This window comes from Sarcophilus harrisii, chromosome 4 (assembly GCF_902635505.1).
Source record: "Sarcophilus harrisii chromosome 4, mSarHar1.11, whole genome shotgun sequence".
NCBI lineage: Eukaryota > Metazoa > Chordata > Mammalia > Dasyuromorphia > Dasyuridae > Sarcophilus > Sarcophilus harrisii.
In genome coordinates this window covers 417,051,052-417,068,666 of record NC_045429.1, presented here as the reverse complement: position 1 = coordinate 417,068,666, position 17,615 = coordinate 417,051,052, and the positions used below count along the sequence as shown (strand labels likewise).

Genomic DNA, 17,615 nt, shown 5'->3' with positions numbered 1-17,615 from the left:
ATATGTACTTAGTCTAGGGTTGACATGTGTCTACCCTGGTGTCACCTGCTGACCTTCTAAGTTGTTTTAAGCTGGGAAAAATATCTCCATTTTTGTGATTTGATTTATCTAATTTTGAGAGTGCAAGATTGAGATCTCCTGCTATTATAGTTTTGCTATGTATTTCTATTTGCAACTCTCTTAACTTCTCCTATAGGAAGTTATATGCTATACCACTTGGTACATACATGTTTAATATTGATATTGCTTCATTGTCTATAGTACTCTTTAGCAAAATATAGTTTCCTTGCTTATCTCTTTTAATTAGATCAATTTTTGCTTTTGCTTGATCTGAGAATATCTCTGTTTTTGATGGCTATCAGCTGTATTTGAGCTGTTATTTTAAAGTTGTTTCTGAGAAATATTTGAAGAATTCACTTGGGTGGTTGCCTCCTTCTGTCATCTTGTCTCAGCCTGACTTCCTACTTATTTTTATGATCAAAAAGAATTACTCTCTAAAACTATTTTAGGTTTAAAGACATCATAAATATCAACACAAAACTATTACTAATTATGCATGGGTACCAATATGCTAGCATTGGGTTTTAATCTTTACTCAAAAATTAAATAGCTTTGTGACTACAGGCAAGACACCTAATATTTCTGAAGCTCAGTCTTTCTATCTATAAAGTGGATATCATAATATCTGTGAGTAGTCATACAGGATATAGTAGCACTATTTAGTAGCACTATTTCTAAGAACTTAAGTGAAAAACTATCTGACCTTTAAGAAAAAGCTTACTGTAAAACAGTAATTGTTTGGAAACTCTTTTTATAACCTAGATCTGTGAGAAAGATAAAATGTCTAATTGAAGAATTAGACTAGTCAAATTATGGCATGAATGAAATGCTATACCAAATGAAACAACAAATTTCAAGAATTAAAAAATTTTTTTGAATTCTCATGTAAAATAATGCATTAGGAAGGAAGTAGAAGTTGAAGAACATTTTATAAAAAGCAGTAGCAATAAAGAAAATTAACATTGGAAATATCAGATCAACTCCGATAAGATATGTGAACCTTGAAAATAGAGACGATTTAATTTTTGTCTTTGTATCCTCAGTGATCCTGGCCCATAGGCACTTGGAAAAAAAATTTTTTTAAATCAAATTCAATTTCATGTCATGTCAGAGAATGTAACATACCTACCTCTTTTTTTGTCAGATCATCTGATAAGAATATAAATTGGGAATGAGCATAGATTTTTTTTAAAAAATGGGAATCGTGTTTTTTGACAGCATTTTCTAAAAAACGGGGTTTAGAAGAGTGGGGTGGAAAGTGTCATTGTGAAATGATAATGATATAAAATTTAATGAAGAGATCATTAATGAAACATTTTTTAAAAGAATGAACAGATTAATATTTGTTTTTTCCTGATCTTTACTTTATAAATTTGCATCAAAGTAAATTAAGAGTAGAATTTTATTTGTTCTTTTAGGTGTGCACAAGCTGTGAAGATAATGCTAGTGCAGTTGGATTTTGTGTAGAATGTGGGGAATGGCTTTGCAAGACATGTATAGAAGCACATCAACGAGTAAAATTCACAAAGGATCATCTAATTAGGAAGAAGGAAGATGTCTCAGGTAATATAGGAGCAATAACATCTATTGATTCCCCTTTTTATCTTCATTACATATGTGTGTAGTCTTGCAAGAATAACTTGAACCATAAGGGACTGTAGCAGGTATGACTTGAGAGCAGGTAAGTTCCATAACTACTTTTTCTTTCTTTTTTTTGGCATTCTGGAAAAATAAGTCATCAGATTTGTAGTTTAATTTGAGGTTGATTTGGGGGGATTAATTTTAAAATATTTGGGACTTGGCATTTTAATGAGTGTATAATGTAATTATTAACCTTTTAAATCACCTTGCCTGATGATCTCTGGAAAATAACATATATATATATATAATTATAAAGCCTTTTAAATACTGTCTCAAATGTCATCTTGCAATATGAAAATGGCTTATTTTGCTACAGAGGCTGTTGGAGCATCTGGTCAGCGCCCTGTTTTCTGTCCCGTCCACAAACAAGAACAATTGAAACTTTTCTGTGAAACATGCGATAGACTGACATGTAGAGACTGCCAACTGTTGGAGCACAAGGAACATAGGTATTTGTATTGAAATGCTTTATCTTATGTTTTTTTAGTTAGATGAAGGAGCTTTTAAGAAACCCAACAAATTAAAACCCCTGTTTATTCTAAAATACAGAAATTATCAGAGATTCAGTAGTATACTTAAGATAGGAGAATAAGTTGTTAGTCAATAATTATTTTATTATTCTTTAATTATTTTTTTTTTAAAGCAGTGGATAAGATGAGTCATTTTTGAACAATCATAAAGAGGTCCATATACAACCTGAATCTGATAAGTATGGAGTTTTAAGTATAGTCAAAGTCAATAATAACTGAAAATTTTCTGTCCCTAGTTAGTTACATCTATACCCTTTGTGAGTTTTATGTAGCTATCTAAATAGAATAGTGAATTGTATTCAGTAGTGGCTTTTACTTTTGGTGGTGATTACTTGCCTTGACCTTAAAAAAGCTTTAATATTGAAAAATTTGTGGTTCTTTTAATGTAGCATCATTATCTCTACAGTCCCAGTGATGTTTGAAATTAGAAAACAAAAGACATTCCTAACTGTCTTTGTCATATCGATGGAATGTCTTCAATAAAGCATCCCTTATATAGGTCCTCAAGAGAGAGATATAATTTGGGCTTAATGTAGCTTTATGGATTCACCTAGACTTTTAGCCTTGCTCTCTAATTTTTTTGGTAAATTAAAAAATACTTTTCTAGCAACAAAGCTTTTCCCTTTTTTCCCCTTTTCCCCCCTCCTTCCTTTGACACAGGTGGAAGATCAGGGGGAAGAAAAAGCAAAATTCTTACAATAACTATGTACAATCAAGTAAAACAAATTCCCTTTTGGACAGATGCCTGTCTGTTCCTTGAGTTTATCAACTCTCTTTCAGGAGTTGGATAGCTACTTCATCATGGATCTTCTTGAATTTGAGAGATCATTTCATTATTTGTAGTTCTTAAATGGTCCAGAGTTGTTTGTCTTTTTTCTCCCTTCTTAATAGTATTTTGGTTTTTTTTCCAATTACATGTAAAAATGGTTTTCAGTATTCAGTTTTGTAAGATTTTTGAGTTCCAAATTTTTTCTTTCTCTTCCCTAACATAGCAAGCAATTTGATATAGGTTATATATGCACACTCATTTTAAAGCTATTTCCATATTAGTTATGTTGTGAAAGAAGAGTCAGAACAAAAGGGAAAAGCCCCAGGAAAGAAAAACCAACAAAAATGAAAATTGCATGTTTTAATCTACATTCAGTTTCTATAGTTCTTTTTCTGGGTGTAGGCGGCATTTTCCATTATAAGTCTATTTCAGTTTTCTTGGATCACTGTATTGCTCAAGAGAAGAGCTAAGTCTCATAGTTGATCATCGCATAATCTTGCCGTTACTGTGTACAGTATTTTTCTGGTTCTGCTAACTTCACTCAGCCTCAGTTCATATAAGTCTTTTCATCCTTTTATGACATCATCTTTTTCATCATTTCTTATAGAATAGCATTCTATCACATTCATATACCACAATTTATCAGTCATTTCCCAAATGATGGGCATCCCCTCTGTTTCCAGTTCCTTGCCATCACAAAAATAGCTGCTGCAAATATTTTTCACATGTAGGTCCTTTTCCTTCTTCTATGATATTTTGGGATACAGACCCAGTGGTGGCACTGCTGAATCAAGGAGTACATGCAATTTGAAAGCCTTTTGGGCATAGTTCTGAGTTACTCTCTAGGATGGTTGGATCAGTTCACAAACTCTCCCAGCTGTGCATGAGTCTCCCAGTTTTCCCATATCCCTCCAACATTTGTGTTTTCCTTTTGCTGTTATCTTAGTCAATATGGTAGGTGTGAAATGGAATCTCAGAGTTGTTTTAATTTACATTTCAGAGTTATTTGTCTTTCTAATGTTGCTGTATAAATTGGTCTCCCGGTTTTGCTCAATTCAGTCTGCATCTGTTTGTATATGTGTTCCTGCATTTCTTCAAAACAATTTCTTTCACCATTTCTTACAATATTTATATAGAATGTTCAGCCATTTCCTAGTTGATAGGCTGCCCTTTAGTTTCCAGCTCTTTGCCTCCACAAAAGAACGGCTGTAAATTTATTTGTAATTATGGGCCATTTCTTCTTTTTGGGGATGGGTAGGGTTATAATTTATTCTATCCCATGCAGTGAAATTGCTCACAGAATGTAGTATTTGAATTTCTGTGTCAAAGCATATGCATAGTTCCAAATTGCTTTCTAGAAAGGTTACATTATTATATTATACTTTGTTAATGTGCCTGTTTCCTCCCATCCTTCCAGCATTTGTTCTTTTTCTTTATTGTCAAACTTGATGAGTATAAGGTGGAACCTCAAGTTTGTTTTAATTTGCTTTTCTCTAATTATTAATGATTTTGATCATACACATACACACACGTGTGGGTGTGGGTGTGTGTGAGAGAGAGAGTGCACGTACGTGAGAGAGTGCGCGTGCTTGGATTACTTCCCTTGAAAAGAACTTGTTCATATCCTTTGACCTTTGATCTTTTATCAATTGGGCAATGTTTCATTCTTTATGAATCTGAATTAAGTTGAAAATTAGACACTTAAAAAAAGTAATTTGCTGCAAAGGTTTTTTCCCTATTGTAATGTTTTTCTTCTAATTTTAGTTGCATGGGTTTTCTTTGGAAAAAAAAAACTTTAAATTATATATGTAGATAAAAATTATTCATTATGTCTTATTGTTATAGTCTTTAATCCCTTCTATGGTTATGAACTTTTGTCTTATTCATAGATTTTAAAAGTAATTTTGGCCTTGATCCTCTAATTTGTTTATGATTTTACCTGCAAAATCATGTAGCCATTTGGAGTTTGTCTTATCTTGCCATGAGATATTTGGTCTGTACCTAATTTCTATCAGACTGCTTTGCAGTGAGTCCAAAAGTTTTGTTTGAAAAGGGATTTATTAAAACAAGCAGAATCTTTTGCATCTATTGATAAAATATTAGGCTCTGGTATTCATTTTCTTCTATACGTTGCATGCCAAATTTATTCTACTGGTTGACCTCTTTATTTCTTAGCTAGAAACTATTCTCTTGAATAGTTTGAGATCTGGTAATGGTCTGTCTGTCCTCTTTCTGCTCATTTCTTCCTCCAGATAAATGTCATTGTTATTTTTCTCTTATCTATAAAGTAAACTTTTGTTAATTTGATTGGTGTGATAGTAAGTAAATTAATTTAGCTGTTATTATTTCTATTATATTGTCTCAGCCTATTCATGAACAGCCCTGCCCTTGATAATATCTCATTTATATGGCCTTTGGGATTACAGAGCATATTCTTATAAATAAATAACCATGTGAAATATAGTGTGAATATTATCTTCTTCTTATAGATAAGAAAATTGAGACACAGAATATGGTAAATGGCTTTCCAGAGTCCTGAGGAAGTAATGTAACTAGGCCTAAGATGAATGTTTTTTGATCTTGAGACCACTATTCTTTCCACTAAGTTTTGTTAGTTTTTGTTCATTATGCTGAAGTTCAGCATTGGAGTAGTTCTTGCTCTCTTATTTAAGTTCCATGATGAAAACCTATAAAGCAAGCATACTTCATCCTAGATCCACAAGTTATTTCTGTCTAAACTGATTTGGATTTGCCTTTCTAATAATATTATGCTTATCTTTTTCCTCATTGTATTTGCTTCTTGCTTATTGATTATGAAATTGGTGTTTCCAAATTCTCTTTTGCATTCTAACCTGACTTAGAAAAATATTTTAAGTACAAGGCTGTCATATAGTAAATGAATGATGGTCCCTTGGCGGAGGAAGAGGCACATTTCTTGTAGGTAGCTGGTGATACAGATTTGTGGCTTTGGCAGTTTCAGCTTATTTTCTTTCTTCTTTTTTTTCTGTTTCCTTTTTCTTTCTTTCTTTTTTTTGGGGGAGGGGGGGTTAGTCAGTAAACATTTATTAAGTACCTTCTTTATGTTCCACATGGTACTAGGTGCTGAATATACCAAAATACAATTTCTGCCCTCAAGACTCTCACAAGCTAACATTTCTATCTATGCCCTTAAGGAGCTAGATAGGAAATGTAGCAATTGAAATTATTAAAGACTTTTAGGACTGAAGCAATTAAATCCACTAATATTGATTTATTAGTAAGTCAAGAAGTTGCATAACAAATTGGACACGAGGACACAATTTAGCAATTAATAAAACTTTCTTATAATCAATAATGAGAAATCAACTTAAACTTGAGTAACATGATAGTTCTCTCTGATTGAAATCTTGTGGTTATTTCAAGAATATCTTGATACATAATGCTGTTATTACTTAAACATAAAATGTACAGAATATTTTGTGCTCAATATCCACTACCCCAATTTCTAGAATTAAATCAATATCTCAGTACTCCCAAATTGTATGATTTACAGCAAAGCAAGGACTAGTTCACAAAATGGAGGAGCATCACAAAATGGAATTTGATTCCTTCAATTCACCCCTTTGGTCCTTGGATCATTTATTCTTCATGAATCACTTATCCAATCCCAAGTGCATAAGGTTCATTGTTGAATAGAATCAATATTTTGAACCATCATTGGATTATTAGGAAACATTCATAACAAAACAAAACCAAAACCACAACTTTTTTTTTTCTTTTTGGTTATACATGCACATTCACTTTTTTGTTTTTTACATATTTTCTTATAAATCATGTTGAGAGAAAAATCGGAATAAACTGGAAAAAGTATAAAGGAAAAAAGTGAACATAGCATATATTAATTTACATTCAGTCTCCATTGTTTTCTCTGGATGTGAACAGTGTTTCCCATTCAAAGTTTATTGGGATTGCCTTGGATCACTGAACGGCTGAGAAAGAACTAAGTCTGTCATAGTTGATCATTACACAATTTTGCTGTTACTATGTACAATGCATTGCTGGTTCTGCTTGTTTTGCTCAGCATTGGTTCATGTAAATCTTTCCAAGCTTTTCTAAAATCAGCATGTTCATTATTTTTTTTATAGAACAATAACATTCAATTACTTTTATATACTATAATTTATTCATCCATTTCCTCAACATTTAATACAAAGCCAAAAGACCATTATTAGGCCTAGGATATAAGAGACCACTTGATTGTAGTAGTCTTCTGCTCCCTCCAAGAGGATAACCAGGTAGAATAAGATATCTTGATACAGGTATTCAGAAGGGACTAACACGTCTTGTGTGAGGGCTTGTGAAGCCCTTTTTAGGACTGCTTATCTGATACCCTTTGGTGTCCACCTATCATGTGTCTCCCAGCTGTGGCTCCAAGAAGTGTGCATAGTGGCCACACCCAATAAAACCTTTTTGGCAGACAGGTTAAACTAGGTTGAGTCAAACCTGTTGGTGAATTTAGAGATCCCAAGCATATGAAGATTTCCCCTAATGGAATGGGCAAATGAGAACAATTTGTTCCAGTGACAAAGGAGTTTGCTTTGTTGAAATAGATACTGTGAAGTGCTTAGAACTCAGACATTGAAAATGCCACTCATTGCATTCCAGGCCATTGCCAGTCATCTTGACTTTTGTCTTTCCATTAGACTTTAATGACTCTGAAAGAGAAAGTGAAGCTGAAGACTTTGTGCAACTTTGCTTCACTTAAATTCAGTTCACATATGAATCAAGACATCATAATGTTACTGGTCTTTGAAACAAAGGATGACCATCTTCATTAGGGAATTTGGTTTCTGCTACAACCTATAAGACTTGTTATAGTCTCACTTAATTGATTAATACAGGAACAAAAGGATTCTTGCACGGGCCCCTTCTTGTATCTGAGACCATACAGTTTTGCATGATATTTGAGCTAAAGAAGCTGTCTCAATTTTAAGGGAGGGGATGGACTCATTAAATTGGTTCAAAAATATAACTTCACATAATAATTATTAACAAGTACCTTTTTATAAATTTGTAAGTAAAGTCAAATAATCCTCAACAAAACTCACTTTTTTTTTTTTAAACTATTAGCAAATCTGTAAATTTCCCCACTGTTGTTGAGGACCAAAATTCCTCAAATTTTAGAATTTCACATGTGATCAGCAAGGCTGATCATATTTTGTGGCCCAGCCCAAGAAGAAACTCACAGATTAAGGATACCTTGAAGAGCAATTTGTTACTCTTTCAACAGTAAGTTATTGTTATCCAGTATATAACAAAATACACCCTATTAAATATCTTAAGTTTTCAAATATTTTTCAAGTATTTTCCATCATTTAATAGTTCAACCCACAATCTGATAACATCCAGGTTATAAATTGAACTATTAAAAAGAATATAATAACATCCACTTCAATAGGGAATTTGCATTATGCCAGCATTTATGAGAAAGTGGCATACCAACTTTTACAATAACAGTAATATCAATAAAGTTGATGTGTTTAGTATCAGATGCCAAAAGTGACAAAATGAACGCTCTATCCTAATGGTTTATTTTAGCAATCCTGGAATTCCATAGCAGTTGCATCAAATCCAATATAGGCAATAATTGACATTTATAATGGTGCTTTACTTCATGCCAGATCTTTTCTGTTTGTTTGTTCGTTTATTTTTTTAAGTTAAGGAGTTTCAGATTCCTGCCTTCTGTAATACTTTACAATGTTTAGGCTTTTCTCTGCCCCTCCCCTCAATAATTTTATTTTTTAACTGTATCAGTATAACAGTTTGCTAACTTCTGTCACAGAGCAGTTATAAGTAATAAGACTGAAATTTTCCCTCAGAAGGTTTAAATCTGACCGACTTTTGCTGTTCAGTCTTTTTAAAATCATGTCCAAATCCCTATGATTCCTATGGAGTTTACTTGCTAGAGATGTTGGACTGTGGTTTTCCACTTCCTTCTCCAGCTCATTTTTCAGATGATGAAACAGGGTGAAGTTACTCTCCCAGGGTCACATAGCTAAAAAGTGTCTGATGTCAGGTATGGCCTCAGGAAGATGGGTTTTCCTGACTTGAGGTCCAGTACTCTGTCCACTGTGTCATTTAGCTGCCCCAAATCTGAATGGAGTCCATGTCAGTTTAAGAGAAGCATTCTTTATGGGGCATAGCATCACCAAAGAAGTAGTTTATGTTCAATTGAATTCTTAGAAGATCTGAATAGGGCATTGTTCATCCTCTGGGCAAACCAGATACTGTATAAGTTATGTATAAGCACAGCTCTAATAGCTCAGATTAGAAAACTGGGGGAAACAAGGATAAAATAACTGCTTAAGGTTACGCAAATAATAAAAGTCATAATTTTAACTAGATTTACTTGATCCATTTAATTTTCAGCACAGCGCAAAATAGCAAATGTATTTTTCCTTTTATCTGGTGATAAATAAGGATTATATGAATATAACTATCCAACAATCCTATTAGTATGATTATATCTTAAAAATAAGAGAAGGACCCATTTGTACAGAAATAGTTACATTTGCTCTATTTCTTTGGGAAAAAAATGGAGAGCACTGTGTAGTAGCTGATAAATAACTGAATAAATTATGATATTATATTTCACATTGTGATACAAATAATAAAGGATTTAGTTGACATAGTGAGATGAACAGAATTACAACAGTGATTACTTCCATTTATTATGCACACATGCATTTAACATTGCATACGCCTCTACCCCTTTCCCATTTCCCTATCAGTCCTACTCTACCACCATACCCCCTATCCAAAATAAATTATGATTTAAAACTTTTCATGGACTTAACCAATATGCAAAATAAGGTTTCTCTGTAATTTATAACCATTTATATTATTATTATTTCCAGGGAAATAGATTTTGAATTTGAATACTGTAAATACATCCTTCACAATAAAAAAGCACTAAATCAGCAATCTAACTGAACAAGTTGTGAACATCTTAAAAATTGTAAAATTGTAATGTCCTGGAAAGGGATTTTTGTGTTGTGGATAAATTTGACAGTTTGGTGAAACCTGTTTTGTAGATGTCAGATATAAGAGACCATGAGCAGAAGCAACATGTGATAAACAGAAGAAAAGATATTATTAAGAGCTGAAAAGGAAGGGGTGATGGCATGGATATATGTATGTGTGTGTGTGTGTGTGTACACACATACATATACATATATGTATATAATTTTATTACAATTCTCTGTAATCATTTCTTGTGTTTATTCACTTTCCTTTTCTTTACTTTATCTCCTTTTGCCCTCATAAAAGTTCTTAAGCCAGAGGTCCGGTGCCCAGTTTTTCTCCTATCCCCAGCTAGATGTTGCTAGAATTTTGGTCCTAGACAATCATTATCAGTAATTTTAAAATGGTAAAAGTCAAGTTGTAGTAGAATCAACAATTTAGAATTTCTGTTTCTAGCTATACCACTTGATTGATTTATGAACCATTTATTTTCTCTAGCCTTTTTTCCCCCCTTTTCTATTTGAAATCAATTCATATCTCCTTTTGAGGCTTCATACATAAGTATTTTGCTACTGCTCTCCTCTTCTGGGTTTATGTTCTGATGATTCCTATTGCCATCGTAGTGTTCTGTGGACGTGCTCTTTTTCATTTTTTGCTCATTTTAAAAAGTTGAGCTCCGCTCCTAGAGCATAGGAGAGACTGTTCCAAGATTCTTTTCATGGGAATAGAAGTCTCTCACTGGTTTTTTGTACTGGGGCTTGAGGTGTTGCCACCTTTCCTACTGTGGTTAATTGATCTGGTGTGAGGGTTCTGTGGTTAGTACCTTCTGTACTTGGGTTGCAGCTCTCACAATTGGCCTTCTGAGCCAGAACTGAGGAGCCTCTGCTGCTAGCCTGTACTTTGGCTAAGAGCCTCCTGCCAGATTTCCTGCATTGTACTTGTGCCGAGCTGTGTTCCCTTTTGCCAAGTGAGATAGACCTTTTCTAAAGTCCTCTCACGATATCCTTAAGCAGGAAAATTGTTTCACTCAGAATTGTGGTGTTTGCTACTTCAGAATCCATTTAGGGATTGATTTAGCATTATATCTGAGGAAAACTGGGGAGAACTAGGGCAATCACTGTCTTTTCTCCACCATCTTGATACCGTGTCCCTTGCCCCTTTTTCTGTAACATAGAATTGGACTGAATTATCTATAGGAGATCTTCCAAATCTAATTTAATATTATTTTATGAAGTTTCTGCCCAAGATGTATAGCAGTGGTATCAAACTCAAATAGAAATAAGTACCTCTTTAGGTACTATTGACTTGGAAAACCATATAAATATTATCTAATATCTTTATTATATATCTATAATATAATATATCCCATATTTTATTAAATATATCTCTGTTGCATTTTTATGTGGCTCGGGCTTGCTGTTTTGACTTGTCTGGGATTGGGGTACAATTGTACCTGGTATACTAAAATTAGAAGGATAAGTTCATTTTTCCATAAAAGCATGATTTGAAATGGCTCTTAGGTTCTAAATTTTATGTAGAAAATATTTTGAATCAAATTTACATATGAGCTGTCTTGAAAATCACTAACATTTTTTAATGGAAAAATATAATAGGCAAGAAATCAACTTAAAAATAAGTTTGTACAGTGGTCCTTTTTGTTCAGGAATGACTATAATCATCAGCTTTTATTTACATAAAATCTTTCCAGGTAATGTAAGTTTTAGCTGAAATCACAAAATGTACTTTATATAGGCCTGATATAGTGAATTATATTTTTTTAATACTAGAGGATGTGAATATCAGAATAAATTAAATATTGTTTTCCAGGACTTATTTCAAACTGGTTTCTGGATGTGAATCTGAGTCTCTACCTCCAGTTCCCTTAGAAAACAAAACAAGGTTTATAGAGACATTTCATTAAGCAGACATCTGCAGTTCTTTTTATTTTTTAAATACAAAGATTAAATCATCTGAAAGTAAATATGTATTTATCTCTTAGTGCCATTTTTAATAAGTATGGTCAAGCAATCGTAAAGAGACATTCTACAAACTTAAGCACACGCAAACTATGAGCCTTCTTGGCATATAGTTGTGCTTTGGAAAATGGACTTTTAACAAATGAAACAGAGCATTTGTTAAAAGGAAGATTTTTATTAGTTGTATCCTGGCTTCTTTTCCAGATGCTTGAATTAGTTACTAATCTTTATGTAAATATGGAGGGAATAAGATTGTATCGATAATGAAGAAAAAGAGAGTTCACATAAAGGCTTTCTAGCCCCATCTGCAGTTTTCCTGTTAGTTCTACCTAAATGTGATGAAATATTTATTACCTGCCAAAACCATTAGTATTGTTTATTTAACTGCAGATAAACTCTGCTTGAAATGGATATGAATAAGTAGTTTTTAAATTGAATTGAAAGTGACAACTTAGACCTTGATTCTGCAAACAAGGCAGCTTTATACATACATATAGCCTTTAAATAAGTTGTGCAGATAATTTTCGATTGATTACCAATTAATATAACAATGGTAAAAGTTAGTCTTCGTTCTTTGAACACCAAGTTCCAGGAATCTTCAACAGCTGACAAACAGTTTTTGAAGATGATATTGACTCAGAGAAAAGAATCCTCAAGAATTTATATTCTGCTTACTTTTTTGGGTTGGGAGATGGCGCCAGGTGAGGTCATCAACATTAAATGACTTGTGTCAAATGTCTGAGGTTGGATTTGAACTCAGGTCCTCCTGATTCCAGAATTGGTAATGTATCCACTGTGTCATTTAGTTGCCCTTACCTGCTTATTTTTAACATGGTGGAAACCTTTAAAGGAGAGGCAGAGTTGTCTCCATTGTACCTAGCATGTGGTTTCTAGCAGTTATCTTCTTTATCAAGTTTTTCTTAAGTATACTGACATAGTTTTTCTTTATGTAATAATGTTTCAGTTTTTGTTTCATAACATACCAGTGGTTATGAGACTCCTGGGGTTGAGGTCTTTTTATTTAAAAACTTTTTTTTCTTGCATTGTGAACTTTAAATATCACTACAAACATAAACATTTCATTATTAAAAACAAAAGAATAAAAATGAAGCTTATACAAGAGATTATAAGTTCCTGTTATACACTTTTTTTTGTTGTTTATTCATCCTTTTTTGCTCTGGTCCTAACTCCAAATCCATCGTCCTGTTTATACTGCTTAGTTTACATGGAAGCCTTGATCCTTTATCTTTCCAATATGTGCCAACTCAACTCTCTTTAGAAAGCTAAAAGTCCCCCTGATTTGGGGAAGGAAAATTTCATGTCTTCATAGATCCTCATAGGTTGGAGATAAAATATACCGTCACATTGATTAAGTGGGTACAGGCATTCCATAATTAAGACAGTTTTCAGTTAACACTTCAAATGGCTACCACAAACTTACTTTTCTCAGTGGTATTTTTTGACTTCTAAAAGCTACAGTAACTAGCTATAATATTTATCAGTTTATATTATCTATAGGCATTAAAAACATGGGCTACACACAGAGATATACAAATACAACATTTATTAGCATACTAATAGAACTGTTTTATTTGTGTACTTTTCTGTGTTTTGGTTTTTTTTCTTGCCATTTAAAAAAAAAATTCTATTTACATACTATAAAAAAAAAATCACATCTGCTACTACCCACTAATCTCAGTCTCCCTTTCCCCAAACAAAAGCCTTCCTTTGTAATAAATACATAGTCCAGCAAACATAAAGCAATATATATACCATGTAAGAGGATGCTTCTTCATTTTGCATCTTAAGTCTTACCTCCCATTTCAAGAGGTATAAAAAAGTTTTCATCATCAGTCTTTTTAAGTCACTATTGGTGGTTGCTGCTTTGATCAGAGTTTTGAAGTTTTTAAAAGTTTTCATGTCTACTGTTAACCTGGTCCTGTTCATTTCACTCCTCTTCAGTTTATACAATCTTCTTTTGGTCTTCTGAATCATATACAACTTCTGTTTCTGATAATTTGGGAGTATTTATAAATCATATTCTCCTCATGTCTAGTGTTTTTGTTTTTTCAAAGATGCTACTGTTGTTTTTTCAAAGATGCTACATTCATCTGTTGTTGAATGTTCCTTTTTCTACATTCATGCTACATTCATCTGTTGTTGAATGAGCTTTACAGAGGATCATTTTGGATTTCAGTTTGAATTACTCTGCTTTTTGGAACATATGATTATATTTCTTTATAATTTTTGTAGCTATGGAATAATATTTTGTTTGAATTTCTTGTCCTTTATATTTGAAGGCCTTTCTTTTGGTCATTGCAAAATCTGTTATTTGTTTATATGCTTTGAAGTTTAGAAGTTCAGGATTTTTCTGTGTTCTTTTATGGATTTGTTTCTGGATTCAAAAGTTATGGACAGTTTTATGATACAGTTTCCTGAATTATGTTCTTGAGGTCCTTCTGGAAGATCTATGATCTTTTATCTGTGCATTCTGCTTTAAAGAAGAATTATTTTGTCTTGAATAGAATTTACATATTTTTTCAGTGTTGTCTTTTGCTTCTCTTTTGCTAGATTTTCTTCCACTTCAGTATTTTTGTATTCCAAATCTGTTCATCCCTCTTTTACTTCTTAAGGGCAATTCTTATTATGGATTCATTTTTTTCCTCCCAAAGTTGCCATTTGAACAGAAACTAAAATTCCATTAGCACTAGCATCAAAATGGAACTGATATTATGCATAAAATAACTATTAGTAGAAAAACAATTTCAGTGTAGCAGATGGTATAACATTTACATCAATAAAGGAAAAGTTAAGTGAATAACAAAAATATATAGGCCACAACAATATGAGAGACACAGTAGTGCGATTGATACGCTATGTTTGAGATCTGTCTCTGATACAAACTGAGTCATCTTCCATTGGTGTAGAGAATTTCGTCATCTAAGGGAGTTTTCTCCCTCTCTCTGCCCAAATAATGTACTTTAATAAAAAGTGAAATATAGAACTAAACAAGTTCTATTTAAACTTTATTTACTTATTTATATTTAACTTATATATATTTAAACTTATATATACTTTAAACAGAATTTAAAGTATTCGGTCTCATAGCTCCTTAATGGGAGCATTAAAGAATTTATATTTAATAACATCTCAAGGCACCTTTATAAAAATTAACCCCTATGCTAGTAGGACATAGTAGGATAAATTGTAAATAAATTCAGGGAAACAGGAATTTTAAGTCATTCTTCCAGATTATGATGCCATTAAAAACAGTATTTCATTTATGTAGACATAAAAAGAATCTTAATTATGTCCTGCAGGAATAGGGCATATCATAGACTACGTAATATTTTAGAGGGGTGCAACTAAAGTAATCCTCAGGAAAAATTATATCCCCAGAAATACATTAAACAGGTAGAAAAAAATTTAATTATATTAGAAAACCACAGAAAAGAGCAAATTAGAAGAGAAAGAGATAAATTGAAAAACAAGAAGGCTATAAAATGGAACATTAAATATAATCTTTAGATCCAAGGGGTACGTATAGTTACATGTTTCTTTCTCTTGTCTGAATGAGATTTATCCATTCACTAATCTTTTAGAGAAGGTTGGAATTTTCTTTCAGGCTGTTCAGATTTTTTTCCTCTTCACTAAAATCTTGCTTTCATTTTCTTAGTATTGCTTTTTTTTTTAAATCTTCAATAACCTGGATCATAGAGTTATTTATCAAAGTCCTTTACTTCTTTTCTAGGAGAGAGACCAACATATACTTGGAACATAAATAAGAATTACTGATTATGACAGACCTGCAAATATTGCACACTCAATATAATTCAATGTAAAATTCTCCATATTTCACCTTAGCAACCTTTAGAGCGGTTAATTGTATCTTTAATAACTTAACAAGCTTATGATTACTCTTTGGGGAGGGAGGTCATTCGTGTCGCTTACAAATCATCTTTTGTTTTTTTCTCCTTGAATTTCCCCTCAGAACCTTCTTAATCTTCTGAATTCTGTTCCTGTTTCTTTCTTTCTTTCTCTTTCTTTCTTTTCTTTCTTTTCTTTCTTTTCTTTTCTTTTCTTTTCTTTTCTTTCTTTCTTTCTTTCTTTCTTTCTTTCTTTCTTTCTTTCTTTCTTTCTTTCTTTCTTTCTTAATAGCCTTTTATTTACAGGTTATATGTATGGGTAATTTTACAGCATTAACAATTGCCAAACCTCTTGTTCCAATTTTTCACCTCTTACCCCCCACCCCCTCCCCCAGATGGCAGGATGACCAGTAGATGTTAAATATCAGAACTGGTCCAGTTCTGATGGATCAGGCCATCCTCAGCAACGAGATCAACCAAATCATTTCTAATGGAGCAGTAATGAACTGAACCAGCTACACCCAGAGAAAGAACTCTGGGAGATGACTAAAACCATTACATTGAATTCCCAATCCCTTATTTATGCACACCTGCATTTTGATTTCCTTCACAAGCTAATTGTACAATAATTCAGAGTCTGATTCTTTTTGTACAGCAAAATAACGTTTTGGTCATGTATACTTATTGTGTATCTAAGTTATATTTTAATATATTTAACATCTACTGGTCATCCTGCCATTTAGGGGGGGTAGAGGGTGAAAATTGGAACAGAAGTTTGGCATATTGTTAATGCTGTAAAGTTACCATGTATATATCCTGTAAATAAAAGGCTATTAAAAAAAGAACTGGTCATCTATAGTATTGTTGTTGAAGTATATAATGATCTCCTGGTCCTGCTCATTTCACTCAGCATCAGTTAGTTAAGTCTCTCAGGCCTTTCTGAAATCATCCTGTTGGTCATTTCTTACAGAACAATAATATTCCATAATATTCATATACCACAATTTATTCAGCCATTCTCCAACTGATGGGCATCCACTCAGTTTCCAGTTTCTAGCCACTACAAAGAGGGCTGCCATAAACATTCGTGCACATACAGGTCCCTTTCCCTTCTTTTTATGATCTCTTTGGGATAGAAGCCCAGTAGTAACACTGCTGGATCAAAGGGTATGCACAGTTTGATAACTTTTTGAGCATAGTTCCAAACTGCTCTCCATAATGGTTGGATTTGTTCACAACTCCACCATCTGTTCCTGTTTCTTATACAGAACATTAAAACTTCATTTGCTTCCAAATCTCTTTGTGCTTGATTTGTTTTGTGGATTTTTGTTTCCATTTTTCTTTTGTAATTTGTTGCTTCAGTGGAACTATTATTTTCATTAATATATACATATTTTAGTTAAATTGTTGAATTTTACCATTCTATCCTGGAATTCCTCAATTGTTCTCAGTTCTTTTTTTTTTCTTGTATTTTCCCCCTCATTATATATTTTTTAAATTCCTTGACTAATTATCTGTTATATTTTAATAAATTTATAAATTTTTTATCTGTTCCTTCTTTTGATGTTTCAGAATATTTTTCATTTACTATTTTGGGCTACTTTTTAATCTATGCTATTTCCTTTTTTGAAAGATTTTTAAACCTGGAAAGGCCTCCATGAACTCTAGCAAAGTGAAATGTGTTGTATCCTGGGATTACTAGCTATAAATGACTTTCCTATTCACATTAGTACTACTATCCATGACTACTCTGAACAATGTTTAGCATGAA

General features: G+C 32.7%; 1 protein-coding gene across 2 annotated transcripts in view; it reads left to right on the top strand.

Annotated features, from left to right (window-relative positions):
- TRIM33 (tripartite motif containing 33) overlaps positions 1-17,615 on the top strand; it is a 123,016-nt gene that overhangs the window by 48,817 nt on the left and 56,584 nt on the right. For both annotated transcript variants that reach the window (XM_031967340.1, XM_031967339.1), the window contains exons 3-4: positions 1,479-1,623; positions 2,018-2,150. In XM_031967340.1, the coding sequence (XP_031823200.1) occupies positions 1,479-1,623; positions 2,018-2,150 (278 nt within the window). The remainder of the gene's footprint in view (positions 1-1,478; positions 1,624-2,017; positions 2,151-17,615) is intronic.